We start from the raw sequence: 14,275 nt of genomic DNA, 5'->3' as shown, positions 1-14,275 counted from the left end.
ACAATAATGATGTTTGCTATTACTTAGAATCTACAATTACACCTCAAAAGTATATGAGTAGATTATCTATCCCTATATGTGGATATTTATCTGACAGGGACGTACTTTCCACTTTGTGTAATGCATATAGGCTTGTGGCAAATTTAAATATTCTAGGTGTAAACGGCGCTCATGTGTGTCAACAGATGGTGACTAGGTGCCGACAGTAATAGCTAACAACAATGATGATTTTGCTAATAGTAATCATGAATATGGCGGAATCTAAAAAAATAACACAGAAATATTAAATTACCTACAGCATCACCACAATTTTATGGTGGTTGTAATTTTTTGCATGTGTTTATGGCTTAGAACTAATTGCGCTCTTAATAAACGACTATGAATCTTATAGAATTTCATTCGTATAAAGCGGAAGCCTTTATAAGACACATCTTTTTATGAATTAGATACAGAAGATAAGAAATCAATATAGTCATAGTAGTAAAAAACACTTAGAAAACTTTTTCTGGGAATTTAATAAATTTTCTTATTTTATCTATTACAAATTTCAAATTACTACATGATGCACTGCGGTCGTCAATAAAGATACTATATATGTATATACCCTGTACCATATTGTAGTACGGGATATCATGTCGTCATGCATTTCCGAATATACTAGGTATCCCATATACGGCCCGTCCGACTTTTATCCTATCCCTACTAATTTACGGAATAAATTTTTATAAAACATAATATACGATTTCAGGTAAATATATATCTATAGAGATATCAATATGATGGCTTCCCCACATAAAATGCCTCTCAAATCGATCATCCATACTTAGTCATAGTGATTTAATATGTTCAAATATGACCTCTTTTCGCCCTTTCTTGTAGAAAATTGATCATGAATTACATTTACAATTGTATGATGATTTATCATATACCTGTGCATTACTAATTCAGCAATCAATAAAAAAACCATGATTGTCGTTGTCGTTTAATGACGTCAACTGCACTCAGGCCCCCTTGCCATCTCACCACTCTATTACAAGGAAAACGATCTACAGTCACTACCTACTAGATGGGAATAAGATTTGTACTAGCATCGCCAAATCACACTGGGTAACCATAGTAATAAACAATTGCGCTGTCTCCTTTGCCGTTGACGGCGGTTGCCTGTTGTATGGAAATTAATGCATCAAAAATGCAATACGCGACCTCCACAATGCCGCCATCCATTACGTGAATTATACGAGTAGTGATGGTGTATAAATCGGCCACATACAAACAAAATGATTATTTACACTTGCACTTATGGATGTTATAGAGTCTCTCTCCCCCCAAAGTCATCTGTAGTGTGGGGTTTTTTCTCTCCCGCTTTGTTATTAATGACTCATGTTTATACTTGATTTGATGGTTTTGTGATACTGATTTGGCTCCCCACTCTCTGTCAGTCACTCTCCCCCAGTGCAGTAGTACACAATTTATTTCGATCGTTTAGTAGAGTCATCGTCTCTTTGCGTCTTTTTGTGAACTCCTGAGAGAGTTTGTTTGTAATCGTCGCATGCGCAACTCAATTGGTATTATTGAAAAACTAACTATCAGTGGGTGTGTGTGTGTTCGACACATTATTTCCAATATCGCTTTGCAATGCAAACAGCAAACAGAGCCAATTGCTAGTCAGCCAGCTAGTAGGTTTTTTGTTGTTATCGAAGTGGAATGTGTTGTAAACGAACGTGCGTGTTTGAATTTTAAGCAAAATTTTCATTAAAGATTTGCATTTGCTTCGCTTATTAATGCAATTTAATGTTTTAATTAAGCCAGATCTATTCAATTGGAAGAAAACACAAGAAGTAGAAAGTTTGTGCAAGTGAAGAAAAAAACTAAAAACTCAGAGGAAAATAAAGAAAAAAATAAACGGACTATTGAATTTGAAGTGAAGCGCGCTGTGTGTGTGGTGATACATTTTTATTGTTTGTTTGAGAGCTGCATAGAAAGCCAAAATATCGTCATTGTTGTTTATCTTTGAAAGGTAATTGTTTTGATTCGATTTGTTTTTGCTTTCATTCTTTCTAATCGAAAAGAAAGAATGCAATTATATTTTGATTTCTTCATTTAACGCGATATTGCTCAGCGTCAATGATTCATTAATTTTTTGTGATTTGTTTTGTCATTTCAATTTATTTTATTCTAGTGTTTTTTTTTTTTAATTATTTATTTATTTATTGTCGCTGTTGTTGTTTTGCCCATAAACAAAGTACATATTGGAAAAAATACAAAACAGCAACAGAAATATGCCTCATATAGACCGGCCTCAGTCATCAGGCTTTACAACGTGTTTAGAATCTTAATTAAAGATTATTCAAGATTTTATGCATAAATTTCTGAACGTTTTAAGCTTGCCTTTGTCGCTTGATTTTCATTTTATTCTTTGTCAGTAAAAAAGGTTAGTTTCCGCATTCAATGTTACAAAAAAATTGTCGTTTGGCATTCAAAAAAAAATATAATTGGTTTTTTGTATATCATGTTGTAGTAAAAGATTTTTATAATTAAGATCTTTCGATTTTCTAACTCAACTTTATAGTATATTACGGAAACTAACTTAGTCGAATATCGAATTTTGTAAAGAAAATTTAAACCTCGTATTATAACATTTATGATAACGCACTCCGTAGGTTTGATGCGTTTTATAAAGTATGTTTCTACACCATACATTGTTCGAATACTATACCATCATTAATTCGACACACTGTACACAGTTTTTAATCGCAAATACACACGTGCTCGCTTACATAGCTCATATAAATGGAATCGCAACTGTTTGTCCACCGCACAAAAGCCTTCACAATTTCTTTGCAAAATAACAAAAAAATGATAAAGCTATATAAGCTATCTATTTGTATGTTATTTAACAAAATGTAATAAATGACTGCCAATGAATGATATTTTATATAGAAAGGTTTATCGTATCAATTTCATTAAGTTACCTATATTTGTTTCTTTCTGGCCGTAATGACCATCAAGAGTTCTTTAAAAAAGCCGTAGGATGGATATAATATATATGTATATTTGCGTTATTGTGTGTGTGTACTTCATCCATAACCGACGACAGTGCTCGGAATTAGAGTATTCAACATTGTCTTAAATATATTTTAATTTTTTTTAAAAAAGGCTACATATTTCGTGATTGCTTTTAATTAAATAACATTTGGAAAACGTATTTGTAACATTTATTATAAGCAACAATTTACCAAACATCCAACAATTTTATCGTGGTTAATTTGTAAACAACAAAATAGGTCAAAGAATTTCACCAATTCTCACGTTTAAATTGTGACATGATACTGTACAAATGTCCAATCAGCTCAAGAACGTGTGAAATAACATTGAAATTAAAACGTTTTAATGTTTTCACATAAATTTACTGCAGGGCTTCTGAACACTGTGCATCGCACACACACACACACACACACATATAGTAATTTTTACAATACATTTCCAAAAAAATAAAAGCGTGGGTTCCTCTAGCTGATAGAAAACCAAAAATAATATATTTGATGGACTGGTCTTCATAAATTTCTGTTACGAATAATATTGACACAAACAAAGATGAAATCAGTTTGGTACAAATAAACCAATCAAACAGATGGAACCCTTTTTTATCTGTAAAAAATCCTTAAGTTTCCATTAAAATGCGTCTCTTTGTTAGGAGAATCAATGTCAAACAAGTAGACTCTTACTAATTGAGTTACGAAGACATTTTATTAACCTTATGATTTTTTTATTTACAGATGGCTATACCTCCGCCGCCAGGACCACCGCCGCCACCAGGGCCACCTCCTCCACCAGCTATGGGTGGGTTAAAGTTAGGAGGCGGTGGTGGTGATCAAGCTCGATCTGCTTTATTACAGTCCATACAGAAAGGCAAAGCACTAAGGCCAACCGTTACGGTTGATAAAAGTGGACCCGCATTATCTGGAAAGGTATGCGGTAATACATCGCCAAATGCTGGATCCCCTAAGCGACAGGTTATTGGTGGAGCCAGCAGCAACAACAACAACAGCAGTATTGGCAATGGTGGGCCAAAATTGGGTGGTTTGTTTGAAGGCATGACGTCGATGCCAAAACTAAAGCCAGTTAATGGTAATAGAGGTATACTTCGTGTTGAATAGTTGTTCGTGCCAAAACAATTGACAATCTATATATTTTTTTATTTTACTGTTAGCAACCCCTGCAACATCTTCATCTACGGTTAATGGTCGCAGCAATAGCCCCCCATCATCAGCACCAACATCAAATGTGGTGTCAAATAGTGGTCCCATGGATTTCAATGCTGAATTAACAAAACATTTGACCCTTAAACGTCAAAAACAGCAACAACAACAGACATCAGGATCTACACCACATATCAATGCCACAGAGGCAAACTTTAAAACAAATCGCGGACCGCCGCCTCAACCACCAACACAGCCACCAAAAAATTTATCAACGGTAAGTTCCTCGATATTTTTATATTAATTTAGACTTTTTTAACAAAACAATTTACCTCTTCTCAATTCAGAGTACTTCCGATTCAATTTTGGAAAAAAGCAAAACCAATGCCACACGTTCAACAATTTCATCCAACAACGATACATCGAAGCAATCTATTCCAACCACATCAGAAATAAGTAGTAAATTGATGAAACAGATTAACACGGGAGGCAGTGTGAGGAGTAAAGCCGCTAATCTAAAGTGAGTTTGACAATAAAATATTAAAATGTCTTGGCAATACAGGGGAATTGTATTATATTGTTATTATCATTAATATATTTATATATAAGGGCCTAGTTGGACAGCCATTGCACGTTTTTTCCTTTATCCGTTGTTATGTTTATTTTAAACTTATGTATCATTTGGGTTCTTTATTGTGGTAAATTTCTCGATATTTATTTTGAAAAGACTTGAACACTGTTGCTCTCAATTCTAGACCAATATATAATTTAGCGGTGACTATATGGATTGATTTTTGATCGGAGTACATATGTATTGTGTCTGTGCTTATGGTGATTTTGCACCGTCGTCTACACCACATGTTATTTATGTTTGTGTTTATAAATTTGTTACATTTTACTCTCTTGTGTATATTTTTTGTTATAATTTTTATTTATTTTGTACAATTTTTTACACCAATTTATTTTGTTTTTGGTTTCCACAGCCTGACTTTAGGGAATAATAATGTATTTGTAAATAATAATAACAACAATGACAATAATACAAAAACATCATCCCTAAATACCACAACAAACTATTCAAACAACAACAACAACAGCCACACAAATAGTTCATCGTCATTGGTAGCATCATCGGCAACATCAGGATCATTGCGTAATCTAGCACCAAACAAGTCGACTTTGTTTAGCAACAATACAGGCGGCAATGGTGGTGCTAATGGCACTGCCAACAGCAGTCCATCGGCATCTGCATCGCCATCTCCGCCAACCAAATCACCATTGCTGCCTTCTGTGAAACCCAATCATGGCAAACCGAACTTTGCCCCAAAACCACCAGGTCTGCAGCAATTAGTTGGTCAAAGACCAGCCGTGGCACGTCATCATAGTATGAAATCACCCAGGTACAAAACAAAGAAAATAGCTTCCCTTCCATTCTTCATTATTAACAAAGCTTGACAAAATAAAGGCTCATATTCATATATAGCTCACACTTTTTCAAAACAATATTCACATCTTTTAACACTGCTATAATAAACATTTATTCATCTTTAAATCTGCTTGCTTCTTGCTTAAACAAATTACGTTTTGGGAACATAATATTTGAGATTGGTTTAAAAAGGCTTCAAATGGCAAAATACATTTCACATATGCTTATGCCAAATTAATTATTTTATTTTAATTCTATTAATTTGTATAGGTCACCACCGATAACAACTTCGGGTGGAGGTCCAGTATTTCCCACACAACAACAATTCGGAACTATGCGCACACCGTTGGCGCAGTCGCATGAAGCCATTAATTCTGGATTACGATCGGCACCTCAACCACCCATTGGTATGAAATAATAATTATGTTTAAAATGTTTGTCGAATGTGGAACTAACTGTTTGATGATATTTTAATAGGTCGACCCACTGTGGCTCCGCCCAAACCCCCTAGCGTTAAGCCGCCACCACCTCCTACACCAGCACGCAGTACATCGAATTCGAACCTTAATATTTACTCGAGTACCAATTCAAGTTCTAATTCGGCTTCTTCTGCTGCACCTATTGCTGCCATCAATACAGCGCTTATTTCATCAGCCACAAGTGTGAACTCATCGCCGCCCTCTACTCAACCACCGTCTAATTCTTCATCTACGCACAGCGTATCAGCTTTGCGTGATCAATTTCGAACTGGTGCAAATTCAACGCCGCCTCCTCCCCCTCCACCATCTACAACCGCCATGTCTCCCCCAGCGAAGTCTTCGAGTAGTCCACTTAGTAGTAAATCTCCGAAGCCAATTATATTGAATGGAGGTCCAATTAATGCACCTCCATTACCACCGCACAGAACATGTCCAGCGCCGCCACCACCTCAAAGGCAATCGAGCACTGGTAATATAAATGTAAGTAAACAAAAACAAATATTCAAATATTTGATTGTGAACTGTGAATTGTCAATGAATGTACATAGGAAAATTCAAAAGTTTATGCATATGGGTCTTATTTAATAGTGTCGAGAGTATCGAATTGACATTTGCTATATTTACGTTCTTGTGTGACATTTGAGTATGTATGTATGTATTCGTTCATGCATGCTCGTTATGGCGCCAATATGTCTACAGCATCCATGCACACTGCTCATGTTCCCAAAATCCTCTTTAGCAGCAGGAATACAAATTTAATTAGAATTGGGGAGAGCAAAAATTCATTCATTCAAATTTTGTATTTTTTTCTTCAACCCCTAAAAGTAGACAACAATTCTCTACACATTGTTGCCTAAGAGATATACAACGAACCCTCCTCAACATAGACAGTATTGTGACCGTAAACGTTTACCCTCCTTCATTATACGGTGGTTCTCACTCTCATAGTAATGTTTTTTGTTATACCGTTTGTATTCATTCTGCTCGTGCTTATTGCTCAATTCTCTTCTTTTCCATCACTATTTGCGACGGAAAGTTGTTGCTCGTTCTACGTGTGTGACACCAACAAAGGGATACATACTCTCACATCACGGTTTGTGTAGCATTTGACTGCATTCGAAACACGGTCATCAATACTACGATTGTTATGGAAAAATCGTTACAGAAAAAGAAATGCGTGAAATTTACTGGAAACACTTGGATTAAATAAAAATAAACTAATCGTTTAAGTACAACGTATCGAGTGGAAAAAATAACAAATACACTTTACAAGTGCAGCATTCTCTGCAAAACCTCGAAGAAATTATGATTAATTACAGAAGTCGGGTAACTTTATTTTTTTTTCACATAAACATAAAAATATCCTTGGCATTTGTCCAACAAATTTTCGTAAGAAGGCCAAACTCTATTGTTGATAATTAGAATATTTATAATTGTTTCCAAATAAAAAAATTAAGTGAACTCAATTTTATTTCAAGTGATAATTTTTTTTTACCTTTTTATTTGTAGTCGAGTGGAGCTCCACCAGTACCACCTCAACGCCATTCTTCCATACGAGCCAATGCTCCACTAACACCACCAGCTGGCGTCAACACAGCTCCCGCATTTGGTAGTGCAAACGCTGTCAGTCGTTTGGTTACCGATTTGGAATCAAAATTCGGTAAACGGTTCCACAATGTAACCGAATTTCCCAAGCCTCCACCATTTGTAAATATTCATAAAGTGTATCCTCGTCGAACCGTGAAGGCAACAAATGGTATGTAACATGCAATGAAAGCACTGCTCTTCATTTGCCCGTATATAAATTATAGACAGGGCAACTATTTGAAGATGGTGAAATGAAATCGGAATGCATTTCATTTTCCTTTTAAATGTTATGTTTATTCTTATTAAGTACTACTTAAGTTTTAAAATTATTCTTTGTTTTTATTTTATTTGAACTACAATTGTTTACAGCATCTTCTTAGAAAGAACTCTGCACGTGAGAGATATTCGAAAATGTAATGAACTTTTCTTTACAAACAAAAACAAAAACTATATGTCTATCCGCAAATGTATTATTTTAAGCGATTTTGATGCAAAACAAAACATTATACACCACCATCCTTCCCACTGTAATATTTTGTATATTGAACTTTTTTTATTATTTTTACATATATATATATATATATTTAATTTTATTTTTAATGTTATCTAATCATTAAATTAATTTTATATTTTTATGAAATATGCAAAAAACAAAAGCCTGTTGAAGTCAAAACCCTTGGCAAATATTGAATTATAGCTTTATATTGGATTTTATGTGTTTGTTGTTTTTAGATCACATACATTTTTAACACTGGATCTTGAAAGATGTTGTCATTTAATATTGCGTTCGGTATTGAAAAAGTCAACTCAAAAATGTAGTCGTACATATGTTAGTTAGACACTTGCAAATATTGATTGTATAATCCAGAACAATCTGTCGTTTCTTATTCTAATATTACTTACTTACATACCTATAATGTTATATACATATGATATAGAACGCATGCAACTCATGATTTTTTTTTATCTACATTTATAAAATATTGTTTTCGTTTGAATTATGATTACAAATTTTAGTAAAACCGCAAGTCACATTTACACATACATATTTCAACATACAAACATCTCTTGTATTATCTATTACATATGTGTGAAATAAAATATCAAATAAAAGGAATAACCACATATATAATCATTTGTTTTTCTTTTTTTGTTTTGTATATTTTTTTATATATATCTTTTGTTTGTGTCACATGGAAGATGTAGGGAAAACATATTGCAATATATATATATATATTATCTAAACATTATTTGGGTCATTAGGCAAATGTGTGAATTCATAGTCCTGAATTTTGCATTCCAAGTATATTGTATGGCAGTACCTAATTTGTTTAATATATAATAAATCGAAAATTATTTAGGAGTTTACCATTAAACTTTTTTAATAAGTCAAGTGAAAATGGTCGTTATCTAACTGCTACATTATATAGAAGTATGGGGACAAAATTGGTTTTCATATAATTTTGGAATAATTTTTAAACGCCATCAGCAAGGTATCCCAAATTTAATAACAGTTTTGTAAATTGTTCAATTTAATTTCATTTTATTTCTAAACACACGTTTTTATTTTGTCACTCATTTATAGCATGGCATATTATGATCAACCTGAATATGAATTGTTAAAAACACTTGTTATTGTAGGATTTCCGAAAAAAAGAAACCCTACCAGCATTTATTATAATAACGGATCCTATTTTGCAGCTGTTACTACGACTAACAACAATAATAATATAACCACTGATAACAATAACACAAATCCATTAGCAACATCAAACACAACTCCAAGTTCAGTGACGAAGCCAGCTAAACCAATGCAGCCCGCCGGTTATCAACCATTCAAAAAACATAGAGCGCCAGCCCCACCACCACCTCCGCAAGCTGGTGTAGCCGCAGCAACTGTGTCGGTAATACGACAATCAAGTTTCCTTTATGGCGCCGCTGGTGTCGGGCCCCAACAAAGCCATTAGTCGATGCGACATTATGATTTAGTAAATTGTATATGGAACAAAATGTTAAGAAAAATTGTAATTTTTCAGACAGGGGACATATTTGTTGAACGCACCAATTGGTGTTAAATTAGTAATAATTTTATGGATAATATATTTAGAAATATTGCTAGCAATGCAACAACAATTGTAAACATGTAAATCAAATGAATTGTTAAAGACTTTTTTTATTATTGATGTAATCATCTATTCTAATATGTAAACTTATATATAAAAAAAGAAAAATAACAAATTACATATATGGTATTAATAATACAATAGCATATACTCTCAAACATTAAATGCCTTCATAATGAATAGTTGTGTATTTTATATGTAAAACTTTCCAATGTTTTTTTTCTATATTAATATATACATATATGTAATAATCCCTAGATATCATAATATACATACATCTACAGGTACTGTTAAAATAATTATTCAACACTTTTCTTGTCTTACCAAAAGTACCAGTTTATAGATGTTTGTGGTAAAAACAATATTAATCGAAACACTAATAAACAAAATAAATATAGCACAATTAGCCAATGCAAGATTATTAGCACAAAACTCATCGAAGACAGAATTAGTGCAATTATCATTCCAAAAAAAAAGCGAACGTAATTCGATGCATTAAAGCAATACTAGTTACAACAACAATTCTATATAATTCTATTAAAAAAATAAAGAAACATATACATTAAATAAAAATAAGCTTCCTTTATTTTTAGCGTAATGCTTGTAAATTGGCATGTTAGCTAGCTCATTTAGCATGACAATGTATTCCATAAGGCTTTATTTTTCCTTTTCCGTTGTGGCAACTACTTGCGGTGCAGATTATCCATCAGTTGATCCTTTGCATTGATAATTATGCTGCGCCTCGCTTTCGTCTTCAGGAAACGTTTCAAAATAAGATTAAAAAATCCAATTCCTGAAAAAATATCTATATCCATCCGAGCATCAAAAAATCTTGTTGTACACTTATTGGTATCGGCACATATACTTTGAATGGATACTGGTAAGCAACCGACTCTAGTCCAAGGTCTAGTTACGAGTAACTGACAAATTTACAACGCTGATAGTGAAGACTGAAGTGCTGAAGTGGCTTGGTTTAAATTCCGAAAATATTTCCAAGCCACTGTTCAATACTTCTAGGATATTTTTGTAAAAAAGCGCCTCAACTCTCCATCGGTTTGTATTTGTAAGCATATGAACAGTAATATCTGTGTTCGAATATAGTTTTCTGTAATTGAGAACAGCTATTTCTTCTGATTTGAAAATTATATCTATTACATCAGGTTTAACGAGGTCAATTTGTTTACCAAGTCTGCTTCTGATCGAAAAAGTTAATTGTTAAATTGGCTAACAGGTGGGGAATATCGAACATAAATTCTAAAGCGTCCTCGGAGTCCGGGTAAAGCGGGCCGCCGTCATTATTGCCGTACAGCCACATAAATTGGACATAAACAGGATGTCGATCGCAATTGCCGATAATCAGATGTAATGGCAGTAATTGTATTCCCCGACTTACAGCACGCAATATTTCTCCAGCATTTGTGACGTCGTTCTCAACATCATCGGTATCGGTGGCTCTCAGCTGATCAAATTGGAATGCACACTTTCGTGCAAATACAAGGAGCTCGTTTCACAGCAAATTTGAGAAACAGTTGATATGCAAATTATTTTCCTGGATGAAGAGAGAGATTAATTGAACGACATGATGGGGCAAAAATTATTTCATAGGAAAATACATGTACATTTTCTCGGATAATTAAACCCTGTTAATTGATTTTCCCGCTTAATTGGTTCAAAATTCATGTCATCAAGAATAAATTTCCTTTTACTTTTCACCGGTTAATTGCATAATAATAATTGAAAAATAATCTGCCATTTTTTTACATACATATTTGACGTAATTTGTGAAAACGACTAGGTGGCATCTCTACTAATTCAAAACATATGTTTATTGCTAAGGAAAAACTGCGAGAACGCGTAATTTGTATTTGACATTGGATTTTTTAAATCATTAGTAGTTCCAATTATACGTTGAATTACTGTAATTGAACAAACTATTCAATTAAGCGGGTTCGGATAATTGGTTCCTCGGTTAATTGAAAAAAATTGTCCAAATTATGATGTACAATTAACCGAAAAATACTGTACAATTATACAAGGTAGGATAGCTTTTTGGTCTGTTCCTGTACTACAAGAATCTACTATATTTTACTATTTTCTTCGATATCATAAAGTAAAATTTGTTATCGTAGTAAAAAGTAGTAGATTTCTGCAGTAAAGGAACAGACATTGGTTAAAAAGGAGAAAATACATTTCTAAGATAGATTTCCTTTACAAATGTTGTAAAATTCATCTTCAAACAAATTGATTTTCAAATATATTACATTGGCATAACAAATTTGTAACTTACAAGTTGCTATGGCACAATTATAAAAGGTAACAGCAAGTCCAACGTAATACTAGTGTCAATATGAATTTGACAAATTACGTTTTTTAAAATCACCCAACAGGAAAATTGGGAACGCATACAATTCGAAATTGTTCTTTATTAAATGTCCTCCCGTATACATTTTACTCAATCTGCCTGTTGGGAAATTTGAGGAAGCAAATCTTTCTTCATTGAATAACTCGCAATTCCCTGCATTTTCATATGTGTTACACATATAAGTGGCAATAGATCAATTATAGAAAAGCGATAGAAATATACATTTGATAGATTTTCATTCATGTTTTTCAAATTTTATTTTGAGGATTCGAAAATATTTCATTTTCAAAATAAATATAATTTATTTGTTTGTTTACATTTTTCTGTCAAATGACGTTGACACTAGTATAACTTACAAAAACAAATTTCCATGTGGTTGTTGTTGTTGTTGTAGCAGCCCTATTGCTTTTACACAATGGGCTGAGGTGACAGACGTTGGCCGAGTAAGACTCGGGTCGTTTCGGATCGTAGACCCCTCTGTCGAGGAAACGCCATGTGGTTGTTGTATCGTTTGTTGTACAACAACACTTGCTGTTACTTTTATTACTATACCATGTGGCCTACCTTGAATAATTGTACCATGCATGCTACATGCATGTTCCCGTACTGCAAGAATCTACTAAATTTTACTATTTTCTTCGATATCATAAAGGAAAATCCGTTAACGTAGTAAAAAGTAGTAGATTCTTGCAGTACGGGATCAGACCAAGAGTAAAATGTCGCATTATATAACCCTACTATACTACAGCTGTTTTCGTTCCGAAAGTGTTTGTCATATTTTCGACTTATAGGTCCCTTTGATGTAAACATCTTTGTTTTGATTCTGCCTCGTTTTTTAGTTTTTGTTTTCTTCTCGTTCCACGTCGATCAATTTGAAATTGCCGACTTTGTAATCCTAAAATTTGCGTCAGAGTCTAAACGCAACCAGAGAGTCACGAGTCAGCGTCATACTTTTTCGCCGGCGTGAAAACCAAACGAAAGAGTTAGCGTTAGCGGCACAAAATGTCAATTATTTGTTTTCATTTTCTGACAGAAAATTTTACGTTGTGCAAACCAAAATCAATTTATTATTTAATAAACAATAATGTCAAGGAATTTGGATAAAATTATTGAAAAAAATATTTTTCTTCCATTTTATTAATAATTCATTAAAAAACATCCACAATCTTTGAAAATATTTGTTTTTTTAACAGTACTGCCATATGTTTTGATATAAATTATCATTAAAATTTGGCAGCACTGTTGATTTTACCTAAAATATGGCAACTCAATTGAGAGCAAGTGAGAAATTTTGAGTATGACGCTGAGCAAAAATGAATAAAATCTATTCTAGCGTCATGCCGCTAGACGCGAACGTCAGCCGTCGCGATTTCCCGTTGCCTACAAGAAACACACGGCAAATGACTGTCGCTGACTCTAGACTCTATGGTTGCGTTTAGACTCTCATTTTCCATATACCCTTTCGGCCGTTTTAATAAGTTATCAAAAACATTAAACTCCACTCTTATTTATAGGCAATCATGTTAAGTTCAATGGCAAAAGAACATCAGGCTAAACAGGCCAAACGGAAGCAGGAACAAGGTAATAATATGATAAAGCTAATATGTTACTTCATGAAACAACTAAAGTGTTTGTTAAAACAAAATGTATGTTATTCCAGAAATCAAGAGGAAGGAAGCCATTGAGGCATCAAATGAATTGACTAAGGCTCTTGTGGAACACCTGAATGTTGGGTACGTTAATACAGAAATAATATTCCCTTACAAGGGTTAATTTTCACATTTACTTTGGTATAGAGTCGCCCAGGCCTATCTAAACCAAAAGAAACTCGACGCAGAAGCAAAACAGCTGCACGTTGGTGCTACTAATTTCGCCAAGCAAACACAACAGTGGCTGCAACTAATAGACAACTTCAGTTCCGCTTTGAAGGAGCTCGGCGACGTTGAGAATTGGGCACGTAGCATAGAAAACGACATGCATATTATTCAAAATACATTGGAAATCGCGTATAAAACATCGCGACAGATCCAGCAGAACCCATCGTCATAATGCCATCACACTTGCTTTAATTCAAATTTTATTGTAGTCTTTTTCTTTAC

General features: G+C 33.7%; 2 protein-coding genes across 2 annotated transcripts; both read left to right on the top strand.

Annotated features, from left to right (window-relative positions):
* The first annotated feature begins 1,994 nt into the window (after window positions 1-1,994).
* Window positions 1,995-7,914, top strand: LOC133329463 (dual specificity protein kinase splA). The gene is made up of 8 exons (XM_061537936.1): window positions 1,995-2,017; window positions 3,777-4,137; window positions 4,211-4,476; window positions 4,547-4,719; window positions 5,183-5,599; window positions 5,896-6,032; window positions 6,103-6,584; window positions 7,614-7,914. The coding sequence occupies exons 2-8, from the start codon at window positions 3,777-3,779 to the stop codon at window positions 7,866-7,868; spliced, it is 2,091 nt and encodes a 696-aa protein (XP_061393920.1). The 5' UTR covers window positions 1,995-2,017; the 3' UTR covers window positions 7,869-7,914.
* Window positions 7,915-13,696: 5,782 nt separating this feature from the next.
* Window positions 13,697-14,225, top strand: LOC133329479 (biogenesis of lysosome-related organelles complex 1 subunit 1). Its single transcript, XM_061537952.1, has 3 exons — window positions 13,697-13,757; window positions 13,837-13,909; window positions 13,973-14,225. The coding sequence occupies exons 1-3, from the start codon at window positions 13,697-13,699 to the stop codon at window positions 14,223-14,225; spliced, it is 387 nt and encodes a 128-aa protein (XP_061393936.1).
* The last annotated feature ends 50 nt before the right edge of the window (window positions 14,226-14,275 follow it).

The sequence above is a fragment of the Musca vetustissima genome, unplaced genomic scaffold, assembly GCF_032173495.1.
Source record: "Musca vetustissima isolate MV318-11 ecotype Yass unplaced genomic scaffold, APGP_CSIRO_Mvet_v1 utg6568, whole genome shotgun sequence".
In the NCBI taxonomy this organism is placed as follows: Eukaryota; Metazoa; Arthropoda; class Insecta; order Diptera; family Muscidae; genus Musca; species Musca vetustissima.
Note: the sequence above shows the minus strand (reverse complement) of the source record. Positions and strands in the feature narration are given on the sequence as shown.